Source organism: Ceratotherium simum, chromosome 29 (genome assembly GCF_057802395.1).
Source record: "Ceratotherium simum simum isolate JZ-2026a chromosome 29, ASM5780239v1, whole genome shotgun sequence".
In the NCBI taxonomy this organism is placed as follows: domain Eukaryota; kingdom Metazoa; phylum Chordata; class Mammalia; order Perissodactyla; family Rhinocerotidae; genus Ceratotherium; species Ceratotherium simum.
In genome coordinates, this window is record NC_141928.1 from 5,107,561 (window position 1) to 5,122,004 (window position 14,444).

The 14,444-nt window shown below is 39.0% G+C and overlaps 1 protein-coding gene across 1 annotated transcript in view; it reads left to right on the forward strand.

Annotated features, from left to right (window-relative positions):
• The window catches only part of SETX (senataxin), an 81,013-nt gene that overhangs the window by 31,156 nt on the left and 35,413 nt on the right, over nt 1-14,444 (forward strand). The window contains 1 exon segment of the mRNA XM_087418879.1: nt 3,926-4,025. Within this exon segment, the coding sequence (XP_087275005.1) occupies nt 3,926-4,025 (100 nt within the window).

Here is a 14,444-nt window from a genome sequence, read left to right on the forward strand (position 1 = left end):
TTCCTCCCTTCCTCCCTCCCTCCCTCCCTCCCTCCCTTCCTCCCTCCCTCCTTTCCGCCCTCCCTCCCCTCCCCTTCCCTTTCTTCCTTTCTTTTTCTTTCTTTCTTCTTTTTAATTGCTGCTTCTATTGTGTATGTTTGGAAATATGCATAATGAGAAGTTTGCAAAAAATCTTGTTTGGCCAGTTACTAGCTGTATTGCCTTGGGCATGTCACTTCCATGTTCTTAGTTTCTTCTGCTGGAAATGGCATCTACTAGCAGGGTGTAGTGGTGTAGTGGTGTTAAGAAATGTATGTATGTAAATTGCCTTGTGTGATACAGCTACCACTTTCTTTTGATCAGTGTTAGCATGGTTTATCTTTCTCCATCCCTTTATTTTAATCTACAGTGTGACTTGATGTTTAAAGTGAGTTTCTTGTAGACAACAGATAGTTGGGTCTTGTCTTTTGATCCACTCTGACAGTCTCTGTCTTTTATTTGGTGTATTTAGACCATTGACATTTAAGGTGATTATTAATATAGGTGGATTAATTTCTGCCATATTTGTTACTATTTCTATTTGTTGTCTTTTTTCTTTGTTTTTATTTTTGTCTTCCATGCTTTTTCTGCCTTTGTGGTTTTAATTGAGCATTTTATATGATTTCATTTGCACTCTTTGCTTAGCATTTCAATATTTGTGTGTGTGTGTGTGTGTGTGGTTGCCTTAGAACTTGCCATATATATTTACCACTAATCCAAGTCCACTTTTAGATAACACTTCATGGATAGTGTGAGTACCTTATAATAACAAAATATTGCTAATTCTTCCTTCCCATCCCTTGAATCATTGCTGTCCTTTATTTCACTTAGCATAAGCATACATAAGCATATGTATATACACACACAAGCATAGATAAATGAACACGTTACTATTATTTTGAATAAACTATTATCTGTTAGGTCAATTAATGAGAAACATAATAATTTTTTTTATTGATGTTTTAATAGTTTTTAACGTTGTGAAATTTTGGGTTGTACATTTTTCTTTGTCCATCACCATATATATGTCTCCCTTCACCCCTTGTGCCCACCCCCATTGCCCCTGATAACCACAATACAGTTTTCTCTGTCCATGTGTTGGTTTATATTCCACATATGAGTGAGATCATACAGTGTTTGTCTTTCTCTTTCTGGCTCACTTCACTTAACATAATACCCTCCAGGCCCATCCATGTTGTTGCAAATGGGATGATTTTGTCTTTTTTTATGGCTGAGTAGTATTCCATTGTATATATATACCACATCTTGTTGATCCAGTCATCAGTCAAGGGACACTTAGGTTGCTTCCACTTCTTGGCTACAGTGAATAATGCTGCAATGAACATAGGGGTGCATAAGCCTCTTTGGATTGTTGATTTCAGGTTCGTTGGATAGATTCCCAGTAGTGGGATGGCTGGATCATAGGGCATCTCTATTTTTAATTCTTTGTGGACTCTCCATACTGTTTTCCATAGAGGCTGCACCAGTTTGCATTCCCACCAGCTGTGTATGAGGGTTCCTGTTTCTCCACATCCTCTCCAACATTTGTTGAGAAACATAATAATTTTTATTTTACCTTCACTTACTTATTCTCTGATGCTCTTCCTTTGTCTTTGTAGATCCACGTTTCTGACCTGTATAATTTTCCTTCTCTCTGAAGATCTTCTTTTAACATTTCTTGCAAGATAGGTCTGATGGGGACAAATTCCCTCAGTTTTTGTTTGTTTGAGAGTATTTCTCTTTCACTTTTTGTTTTGTGGTAAGGACGATTGGCCCTGAGCTAAAATCTTTTGTCAGTCCTCCTTTTTTTGCTTGAGGAAGATTGTCCATGAGCTAACATCCGCGCCAGTCCTCCTGCACTCTGTATATGGGACAGCACTACAGCATGACCTAACGAGCAGTGTGTAGGTCTGTGCCCCGGATCCGAACCAGTGAACCCCGGGCCACTGAAGTGGAGCGCGTGAACCCAACCACTACACCACCAGGCCAACCCCTCTCCTTCACTTTTGAAGGATAATTTTGCAGGGTTCAGAATTCTAGGTTGGTGGGTTTTTTCTCTCAGCAGTTTAAATATTTCACTCCACTCTCTTCTTGCTTGCATGGTTTCTGAAGAGAAGTCAGATATAATTCTTATCTTTTCTCTTCTAAGGTGTTTTTTTCCACTGGTTTCTTTCAAGATTTTTTTTTTATCTTTGATTTTTCATATTCCTGGAGTTTGTCTATGATATGCCTAGGTGTAGTTTTTTGCCGTTTATTCTGCTTGGTGCTCTCTGAGCTTCCTGGATCTGTGATTTGGTGTCTGACATTAATTTGGGAGAACTCTGAGTCGTTATTGCGTCAAATATTGCTTCCACTCCTTTCTCTTGTTCTTCTGGTATTTCCATTACGTGTATGTTGCACCTTTTGCAGGTGTCCCACAGTTGTTGGATATTTTTTTTTTCCCCAATTTTTTTTCTCTGCATTTCCGCTTTGGTAGTTTCCATTGCTATATCCCCAAACTTCTTTCCTCAGCTGTCTCCAGTCTACTAATGAGTCCATCAAAGGCATTCTGCTGTCTCGAGGCTACTAATGAGTCCGTTTACCTCTCTCTGCTTACATTATCCATCTGTTCTTGCACGATCTCCTTTTTCCATGAAATGCTTAGCGTATTAATTATAGTTTTTTTAAATTCCTCTTCTGATAATTCTGACATTCTTGCCATATCTGACTCTGGTCCTGATGCTTGTGAAGTGTCTTCAGAGTGTTTTTTGCCTTTAAACATGCCTTGTTATTTTTTTGTTGAAAGGTAGACGTGATGTACTGAGTAAAAGTTACAGCAGTTAATAGGCCTTTAGTGATGTGGGGGAGTGGGAAGCATTCTGTAGGCTTGTGGTTTTTTTTTTTTTTTTGGTGAGGAAGATTGGCCCTGAGCCGACACCTGTTAACAATCTTCCTCTTTTTTTTTTTTCCTGCTTGAGGAAGAGTGGCCCTGAGCTAACATCTGTGCCCATCTTCCTCTATTTTGTATGTGGGATGCCTCCACAGCATCGCTTGGTGAGGGGTGTAGGTCCACGGCCAGAATCTGAACCTGTGAACCCAGGCCACTGAAGCAGAGCACACTCAACTTAACCGCTATGCCACTGGGCCAGCCCCTTTGTAGTCTTGTAATAAGGTCTCAGTCTTTTAGTGAGCCTTTGCCTCTGGACTGAGAACTTTACACGTGCTTCTTAGTTTCCCCCCACCTCCTTAGATGGGACAGGATGGCTAGAATGGGCTGGAGTTGGTTATTTCTCTTACACCAAGTAGGTAGGCTCTGGTAAAATAGTTTCTCCATGAAGCAAGCCTTGGTAAGAAAATCAGAATGTTCTATTGTATTTCAAAATGGTTTCTTTCCCCCTCCCCCTGCTGGAAGCAGGAAGGGATTTTTCTCCAGTATTCACTGTGAGGACCTGGTAGAACTCCTGGAGGTAAAACTCACCGAAGTGAGGGGTCCCCCTTATGACTGGGTCCGCTTAGAGTTTTGACACTCATAATTGTCCATACCGAGCCTCCAGCTATTTGTCAGTTATAGTTCAGCTTTTCCTATCCTGGCACAGAGGTTTCTACTTATGTGTTTCTGCTTGGGTAAGTTCAGATTATCTGTATCCATGTTGTCTGTCTCTCTACTTTTGGGGGCAAGTCTAAGAAGAGTTGTTGATTTTTCAGTTTGTTCAGGCTTTTACTTGTTGTTAGGATAGACTGGCAACTTCTGAGTTCCTTACATGCTGAACTAGAAACTGGAAGTCCCAAATTAATTTTTAATGTTTCTGTCACCTGGGATTCTAGGTTCTGGATTTTACTGTTGCTTATTTTGGAAAATTTTACTGTTGAGCGTTTGCTTTCCATAATGTTTTTGCTTTCTTAATTTTGCTTTTTTTGCCTTATATAGGTGGCACAAGAATGGATCAGCTCTCCAAATAAAGAAAAATTCTGTCAGTTACATTTACGAAAATTTCCTGCTGAGTATAAAAAATACTGGGAGTTTGTAGGTAAGTTCTTATGTAACTTGAAATATATCATATATTAATTGGAGATTTCTATTTGAGGAAACAGCATCATTTTAATTTTTTGAGACATATGTTTCCTAAGCTGAATTTGTAACTCTTACAGAGGATATATTTAAAGTCTTAATAGGATAATTACTGGGACAGGTATGAATATAAAATTCATGGTTTTAGCCATTCTGTAATTAGACTGCCATAGGCCAGAGTGTCCATAGAAGCTGCGCATGGAGGAGAGGAGTGACAGGGCCTTGATGTGCGACGGTGGGGGCAGGGGGTGGGGGTCGCAATCATAGTGTTCATAGATTCTGAGTAAGTCTTTGTGCCATCTATCTTCTCATTTCATAATTTGTCTGAAACACTTACCACGTTTATATATTAGTTATAAGTAAACCATACATTCAGAACTCTTCAAAACAAAAAGGATAAATCTTCTTTTTGCCCTGCTGCCCCCCATCTATCCTACTCCATAAATTCACTTAAGGAAAAAAGTGTGTGTGTATATTTTTGGGGAAAGGTCCCATATGTTCATTACAAAACATTCAGATAATATTAGCCCTCAATAAAATAATCACCACCCACAGTTCCCATCATTCACAGGTAATCCTGTGAACATATTAGTGTATATTTTATTGCCAGACTTACTCAACTGTGTGAAGTGTGTGTGTGTGTGTGTGTACGTATGTGGTGGGGTCACTTTACCTATTTTATGACTTTTTTTTTATTGAGATTGTGTTGGTTTGTGACATTGTGTAATTTCAGGTGTACATTAGTATGTATCATTTTCGGTATAGACTGCATCATGCTCACCACCAATAGTCTACTTTTTATCCGTCACCATACATATGTGCCCCTTTACCCCTTTTGTGCGTTCTCCCACCCTGGTAACCACTAATCTGTTCTCTTTATCCATGTGTTTGTTTATCTTCCACATATGAGTGAAATCATACAGTGTTTGTCTTTTTCTGTCTGTCTGATTTTGCTTAACGTAATACCCTCAAGGTTCATCCATGTGGTTGCAAATGGGACGATTTTGTCTTTTTTATGGCTGAGTAGTATTCCATTGTATATATGTATACACCACATCTCCTTTATCCATTCATCCGTTGATGGGCACTTGGCTTGCTTCCACATCTTGGCTATTGTGAATAATGATGCAGTGAACATGGGAGTGCAGAGATCTCTTTGAATTGTTGATTTCATGTTCTTTGGATAAATACTGAGTAGTAGGAGAGCTGGATCGTATGGTATTTCTATTTTTAATTTTTTGAGAAATCTCCTTACTGTTTTCCATAGTGGCTGCACCAGTTTGCATTCCCACCAGCAGTGTAAGAGGGTTCCCTTTTCTCCACATCCTCTCCAACATTTGTTATTTTTTGTCTTGTTAATTATAGCCGTTCTGACAGGTGTAAGGTGACATGTTGTTGTAGTTTTGATTTGCATTTCCCTAATAATTAGTGATGTTGAACATCTTTTCATGTGCCTGTTGACCATCTGTATATCTTCTTTGGAAAAATGTCTTTTCATCTCCTCTGGCCATTTTTTGATCGAGTTTTTTTTTTGTTTTTGAGTTGTATGAGTTCTTTATGTATGTTGGAAATTAACCCCTTGTCAGATATATGATTTGCAAATATTTTCTCCAGTTGGTGGCTTGTCTTTTCATTTTGTTCCTGGTTTCCTTTGCCTTGGAGAAGCTTTTTAGTCTGATGGGACTACGATTTGTTTTTTTCTTTCGCTTCTCTTGCCCGAGTAGACATGGTTTTCAAAAAGATACTGCTGAGAAGGATGTAAAAGAGTGTATTACCTATATTTTCTTCTAGGAGTTTTATGGTTTCAGGTCTTAGATTCAAGTCTTTAATCCATTTTGAGTTAATTTTTGTGTGTTGTGTGAGATAATGGTCTACTTCCATTCTTTTGCATATGGCTGTCCAGTTTTCCCAACACCATTTATTGAAGAGATTTTCCTTTCTCCGTTGTATGTTCTTGGCTCCTTTGTCGAAGATTAGCCATACATAGATGTGTGGTTTTATTTCTCAGCTTTCAGTTCTGTTCTGTTGATCTATGTGTCTCTTTTTCTGCCAATGCCATGCTGATTACTGTAGCTTTGTAGCTTATTTGTGTGTGTGTGTGTGTGTGAGGAAGATCAGCTCTGAGCTAACATCTGCCAGTCCTCCTCTGTTTTTGCTGGGGAAGACTGGCCCTCGGCTAACATCCGTGCCCATCTTCCTCCACTTTATATGGGATGCTGCCACAGCATGGCTTGACAAGTGGTGCATTGATGGGCGCCCAGGATCTGAACCCCGGGCTGCAGCAGCGGAGTGCGCGCACTTAACCACTACGCCACTGGGCCAGCCCCTGTAGCATATTTTGAAGTCAGGGATTGTGATGCCTCCAGCTTTGTTCTTTGTTATCAGGATTGCTTTGGCTATTTGTGGTCTTTTGTTGTGCCATATAAATTTTAGGATTCTTGTTCTATTTCCGTGAAGAATGTCATAGGGATTCTGATTGGGATTGCATTGAATCTGTAGCTTGCATTGGGTAATATGAACATTTTAGCTGTGTTTATTCTTCAAATCCATGAGCATGGAATATCTTTCTATTTCTTTATGTCTTCTCAATTTTTTTCCATAATGTCTTCTAGTTTTCATTATATAGGTCTTTCTCCTCCTTGGTTAGATTTATTCCTAGATGTTTTATTCTTTTTGTTGCGATTGTAAATGGGATTGTATTCTTGACTTCTCTTTTCTGCTAGTTCATTATTAGTGTATAGAAATGCAGCTGATTTTTGTAAGTTGATTTTATACCCTGCAGCTTTGCTGTAGTAGTTGATTATTTCTAATAGTTTTCTGGTGTATTCTTTAGGGTTTTCTGTAAATAGTATCATGGCATCCGCAAATAGCGAGAGTTTTACTTCTTCCTTTCCAGTTTGGATACCTTTTATTTCTTTTTCTTGCCTAATTGCTCTGGCCAGAACCTCCAGTACTGTATTGAATGGGAGTGGTGAGAGTGGGCAGGCACCCTTGTCTTCCTGTTCTCAGAGGGATGGCTTTCAGTTTTTCACCATTAAGTATCATGTTGGCTGTGGGTTTGTCATGTACAGCCTTTATTATGTTGTGGTCCTTTCCAGCTGTACCCATTTTATTGAGAGTTTTTAACATAAGTGGATGTTGGGTCTTGTCAACTGCTTTCTCTGCATCTATTGAGGTGATCATGTGATTTTTATTGCTCATTTTGTTAATGTGTATCACAATGATTGATTCGCGGATGTTGAGTCATCCCTGTGTCCCCGGTATAAATCCCACTTGATCATGGTGTATGATCTTTTTAATGTATTGCTGTATTTGATTTGCCAATATTTTGTTGAGGATTTCTGCATCTATGTTCATCAGCGATATTGACCTGTAATTTTCCTTCTTTGTGTTGTCCTTCTCTGGTTTTAGTGTCAGGGTAACATTGGCCTCGTAGAATGAATTAGGAAGTGTCCCATCTTCTTCAATGTTTTGGAATACTTTGAGAAGGATAGGTATTAAATCTTCCTTGAATGTTTTGTAGAATTCTCCAGAGAAGCCATCTGGTCCTGGACTTTTGTTTTTTGGGGAGGTTTTTGATTACTCTTTCAATCTCTTGGGTTTGGTCTATTCAGATTCTCTATTTATTCTTGATTCAGTTTTGGGAGGTTGTATGAGTCTAAGAATTTATCCTTTTCTTCTAGGTTATCCAATTTGTTGGCTATATATAGTTTTTCGTAGTATTCTCTGAGAATCCTTTGTATTTCTGTGCTGTCCACTGTAATTTCTCCTCTTTCATTTTTAATTTTGTTTAAGCTTTCTTTTTTTCTTAGTGAGTTTGGCTAAGGGTTTGTCAATTTTATATTCTCAAAGAAACAGCTCTTAGTTTTATTGATCCTTTCTATTGTTACTTCATCTCTGTTTCATTTATTTCTGCTCCAATTTTTATTATTTCCCTTCTGCTGACTTTGGGCTTTGTTCTTCTTTTTATAGTTCTGCTAGGTGTAATTTAAGATTACTTATTTGAAATTTTTTCTTGTTTGTTGAGGTAGGCCTGTATTCCTATAAATTTCCCTCTTGTTACTGCTTTTGCTGTATCCCATAATAGTTGGTGGGTTGTGTTTTCATTTTCATTTGTCCCCAGGTATATTTTGATTTCTCCATGATCCAGTGGTTGTTCAGTAGCATGTTGTTTAGTCTCCATGTATTTGTGACTTTCTCAGCTCTTTTCTTGTTGTTGATTTCTAGTTTCATAGCATTGTGGTTGGAAAAGATGCTTATTATGATTTTAATCTTCTTCAATTTATTGAGGCTTGCCTTCATCCCAATATATTGTCTGTCTTTGAGAATGTTCCGTGTATGCTTGAGAAGAATGTGTATTCTGCTGTTTTTGGATGCAACGTTCTATATATATTTTTTAAGTCTGTCTGGTGTAGCATTTCGTTTAAGGCCACTCTTTCCTTGTTGACTTTCTGTCTGGATGGTCTATCCATTGATGTAAGTGGGGTGTCGAGGTCCCCTACTATTATTGTGTTGCTGTCAATTTCTCTCTTTACGTCTGTTAGTAGTTGCTTTATGTACTTTGGTGTTCCTGTGTTAGGTGCGTATATTTTCATAAGTGTTATGTCCTCTTGGTGAAATGTCTCTTTTATCATTATATACTGTCCTTCTTTATCTCTCATTGTCTTTTGTATCTGGAAGTGTGCTTTGTCACATATAAGTATGGCAACACCTGCTTTCTGTTGCTTGCCTTTTGCTTGGAGTGTTGTCTTCCATCCCTTTACTCTGAGCCTGTGTTTGTCTTTAGAGCTGAGTTGTGTTTCCTGGAGGCTGCATATTATTGAGTCTTGTTTTTTAATCCATCTAGCCACTCTGTGACTTTTTATTGGAGAATTCAGTCCATTTACATTTAGAGTGATTAATGATATATGAGGGCTTAATACTGCCATTTTATCTCTTATTCTCTGATTATTTTGTATTTCCATTGTGTCTTTTCCCCTGTATTTATTTATTTTTTTTTTTATAATTTTATTTATTTATTTTTCCCCCAAAGCCCCAGTAGATAGTTGTATGTCATAGCTGCACACCCTTCTAGTTGCTGTATGTGGGACGCGGCCTCAGCATGGCCGGACAAGCGGTGCATCGGTGCACGCCCGGGATCCGAACCCTGGGCCGCCAGTAGCGGAACGCGCGCACTTAACCGCTAAGCCAGGGGGCCGGCCCTTTTCCCCTGTATTTCTGACTCCATTTCAGTTTGGTGGGTTTCTGTGATGGTTTTCTCTGTGTTTATGACTTGTGGCTCTGCTCTGACTTTTTGTTCAGTGGTTACCATGAGTTTTGTGTAGAAGATCTCATAGATGAGATGGTCCGTTTTCTGATAGCCTCTTATCTCCATTAGCCTAAGCTGGTTTCCTCCCTTTCCTCTTCCTCTTGTAAGTTATTGTTGTCACAAATTGTTCTTTTTTGTGTTGTGAGTTTGTGATTAAAATGAAGTGTTTATAGTTATTTTTGATGCTTTTCTTCCCTTTATCTTTTATGTTATAATTGTTTACTAACCTGTTCTGGTATAGAACCGAAATTTTCCAATTCTGTTGATTTATCTCCTTGCTCACAGTTTTGTAAACCTTTACTTTTTAGTTTCAGATGGGAGGGCTCCTTTCAGCACTTCTTGTAAGGCAGCTCTAGTGGCGATGAACTCCCTCAGCTTTTGTTTATCTGGAAAACATGTATTTCACCATCATATCTGAAGGATAGTTTTGCAGGATAGAGTATTCTTCACTGTAAGTTTTTGTGTTTCAGTATTTCAGATATATCATTCCCCTCTCGCCTAGCCTGTAAGGTTGCTGAGAAATCCACTGAAAGCCTGATAGGGATTCCTTTGTAAGTTATTTTCTTCTGCCTAGCTGCCCATAGTATTTTTTCTTTGTCATTGACTTTTGCTAGTTTTACTATTATATGCCTTAGAGAAGGTGTTTTTGCATTGATGTAATGAGGAGTTCCATTGGCTTCATGTACTTGTAAGTTCAGTTCCTTCCCCAGGTTTGGGAAGTTCTCAGCTATTATTTCTTTGAACAAGCTCCCTGCTCCTCTCTCCATCACTTCTCCATCTGGAATACCTATAATCATTATGTTGCTTTTCCTAAATGAGTTGGTATTTCTCAAAGAATTTCATCATTTTTTAAAAATCTTAGTTCTCTCTCCTCCTCCACCTGAAGCATTTCTATATTTTTATCCTCTAAATCACTAATTCTGTCCTCCATAACATCAGCTCTGTTTTTTATGGTTTCTAGATTATATCTCTTTAATTGTGTTCTTCATATCCAGAGTTTCTGTTTGTTTTTTTTTAGAGCTTCAGTCTCTTTGGTGAAGTATTCCTTCTGCTCATTAATTCTGTTCCTGAGCTTACTGAACTGTCTTTCTGAGTTTTTGTGTAACTCGTTGAGTTTCTTTATGAGAATTATTTTGAAATCTCTCTCATTTAGATTGTAAATTTCTGTGACTTCAGGATTGCTTTCTGAAGACTTATTTTCCTTCTGCTCTGAAGTGTTACTGTAGTGTTCTTCATGGTATTTGATGAATTGATCCTTTGCCAGCGCCTTTGTGGTAGTATCAGGTCACACATTCCACCTGCCACTGCTGGGGCGCTGGCAGGAGCTGTCTTTTGTGATCCTGCCCCGTCTGCTGGAAATTGTGCTGGTAGGGCTGCTCTGCATTTGTGTGCTATTGGGTAGGTCGTGCACACATATGCAGGTGGGGCCTTTGTGCTCCACTGTTGGGTCCCCCTCATGCAGGCAGGACTGCTATGCTTGGCAGGGGACAGCTGAGCTGCTGTGCTAGGCGGGAGGGGAGGGGTGCTTTCTTTTGCATGCTAGCTGACTCTGCACTCGTGGGTGGCTCGACTGAGCTGCTGCTCTTTGTGGACGGGGCTCCCTTGTGGGGGCTAAGCCACTACCATTTGGCAAGGAGTGTTCCCACGGGTGAGGCTGCTGCAGCACGGTGGGCACTCCCACAGGCCAGGCCACCGCTCCAAAAGTGTTTGCGCACAAGCTGGGCTGCCCCTGCCTCCTCTTACAGTTGCGCCAGACATTGTGTGAGGACCCACAACCTTGATCGCTGCTGTGGGGGAGGGGGAGGCGTCCGCTCATGCTGTTCCACCGCTTCTTGGGGATCCAGTCCACCCACCTTCAGATGTATGGCTGCGTGGATCTCTCAGGCGTCCTGTTGTGCTGTATAGGGAATCCTTTGTTGGTTATTGAATGTCCGTTTAGTTGTATCTTAGAGGGGAGAGACAAAGGGACCAGTTCACTCTGCCATGATGCTGACATCACTCTCTGTATTGTGACTTTTTTCATTCATTTGTTCAGCAAATATTTATTGACTTTATACTACCTGATAGTATATGATCCTCGATGATGGGTATGTAGCTGTGAAGAAAACAAAATTCCTGCCTTCGTGAAGATTACATTTGGCTCATTTTAATTTAATATGTTATGAATGTGTTTTCAAAGTTATTAAATGGTAACAGTATATTTAATATTTGTAGTTATTCCATAGTAAGCATATGCTTCCATTTAACCAATCATTTCTATTTAGATGTGTACATTGTTTATAGTTTTTCAATATTTTAAACACTGAATAAATCCCTTTGCTGAGTCACACTGTATGCACATTTTAAGACTTTTGATTCATATTGCCTCTGCATACGAAATGGAATACCATTTTCACTTCTAACGTAAGGGTGTAAGAACATAGATCTCTCTATTTACTAGGTTAAACTTTTTTTCCAGTTTTATATATGAAAAATGTATCTCATTTGAGGTTGTAGTTTTTGTCCCCAAATCTTTACTGGTCATTTGTATTCTTGGGGGAGGAGGGGGATGTGGGGATAATTGTCTGTTCATGCCTTTTGTCCATTTTTCTGTTAGAGAGGTTGTTTTCTTCTTAATTTGTATGCATTGTTCTAATTTTTTTTTCAGTTTTATTATTTGCTGTTCAATTTCATGTGCAGTTTTTGAGGCATAGACAGTTGATTTATCTTCACATATTCACAATTACCGTGTTTATTTGTTTACGATTCTGTCTTTGGTCTTAGAAATCAGATAAGTACTTTCATATTTTCTTGTAGTCGTTTTATATTTCTTTTTAATATTTAAATCACTAATTTATCTGGCATTTGTCTTGATCATATGATAGAATCACATAGTACTTACTCTTGTGTCTGGCTTCTTTCATTTAACATGTCTGTACAATTCATCAATTTTTTGTGTATCTTTGTTATTTTTTTATTGCTGTGGTAGAATCTCATTGTGTGAAAATATTACAGTTTTACTGTTGATAGATATCTTTTTCAGCAGTTTTGGCCTGTATGTCAGGGGTCCCCAAGATCATCCCCAGGATCAGTGATTTGCTAGGAGGACTCACAGGAAGCAACATATACTCATGCTCATGGCTGTAGTTTATTATGACAAAAGGATACAAAGCAAAATCAGCAAAGGGAAAAAGCACATGGGGTGAAGTCTGGAGGAAACCAGGAGCAAGCTTCCAAGAGTCCTCTCCCAGTGAAGTCACACAGGACACCCTTGGTTTTCCTGGTAATGAGTTGTGACAATACATGTAAAATGTTGTCTACCAGGGAATCTCTTTAGAGACTCAGTATCCAAAACACCCTATGCCTAGCCTAAATTCTTGACTTCCAGAAGGAAAGCGGTGTTTGGCAAAAACCATATTCTTTTTACAAACAGTTTAGGCACAGTGAGCCACTCTCACCAGCGGATGATGGGAACTGTTCTGAAATCCAAGTTAAGTGCCAAGGGCTGACAAATGCTGAGGGCCAACCTTGGAAGCAGACCTTTCTAAGGATAGCAACCTCAGGACTGCTGTGTTAACTCTTTTACACACAGCATTCTATGAATAAAGCTGCTCTGCTTCTTCATGTGTCTTAGTGGTTTTGTGAGGGCATTTTTGTTGAGTTTATATCCAGAAATGGATTGCAGAGTCTCAGTGGATGTGTAATTCAACTTGAGTAGATAATAGTAGAAGCCTGTTGTACAAAATTGTACCCCACCAGCAGTGTATGAGAGGTCACATCGTTCCATGTCTTCACCCACACATTTGTATTGATTGTCATATTCCTTTTAGCCATTATAGTGTGTGTGTAATGGCCTTTTCTGGTTTTATTTTGTAATATCCTTATCAGTGAGATTGAGCACCTTTTCATATATTTGGTAGTTGCTTCAGTAACCTCTCTTGGGAAGTGCCTATTCAAGGCTCTTGTTCATTTTCTGTTAGTTGTCTTTTTATTATTGATTTGTAGGAGTTCTTTGTATAGTCTGGATACAAACCACTCTCCCAACTTTGGCTTGCATTTTGACTCTCTTAGTGATGTCTTAAAAATTCTTATTCTTAGTAAGAATGTCTTATTTTTAACATAACAAATGCATCTGTCTTTTTTTTATGGTTAGTGCTATGTGCCTTATTTAAGAAACTTTTCCCTCCTGCAGGTCATAAATATATTATCTTAACGTCTATAACAGGTGTCAGCAAACTACAGCTTGCAGATCTACCCCATATCCTGTTTTTGTATACCACTAGAGTAAGGTTTTTACATTTTTAAAGGGCCTTGAAAAAAAGATGATGATGAATGTGCAATAGACATCATATGTGGCCTCCAAAGAAGAAGTTTGGCTCTTTACAGAAAAACTTTGCCAACCTCTTTTCTAGAAGGTTCATCATTTCATCAGCCTGGAATTGATTTTTGTGCGTGAGTGAGATGTAGAGGTCTTGTTTCATTTTTTTTCAAAATGGAGATGTAATTACCCCAGTGCTGTTTATGGAAAAGAACATCCTTTCTCCATGATCTGCAGTGCCATGTTTATCTTAAATATAGTGTCCATTTAATGCATCGATCTTTTTCTGGACTCTTTTCTTCTTTGTTAGATCAGTTGCCTACCCTTGTGCCGCTATCACATTGCCTAATTACTTAGTCTAACCTTATAATAAGTTTTAACAGCCAATGAACAAGTCCTCCTACCTTGTTTTGCCTTAAGAGTGCCTTGGCTATTCCTGTCCTTTGCATTCCTGTATAAATTTTAGAGAAAAAAATATGGGAATTTGTAAGAATTGACATCTTTTTTTTTTTTTTCTTGTGAGGAAGATCAGCCCTGAGCTAACATCCATGCTAATCCTCCTCTTTTTGCTGAGGAAGACCGGCTCTGAGCTAACATCTATTGCCAATCCTCCTCCTTTTTTTTTTTTCCCCCCCAAAGCCCCTGTAGATAGTTGTGTGTCATAGTTGCACATCCTTCTAGTTGCTGTATGTGGGACGTGGCCTCAGCATGGGTGGAGAAGCGGTGCGTCAGTGCACACCCGGGATCTGAACCCGGGCCGCCAGCGTAGCACA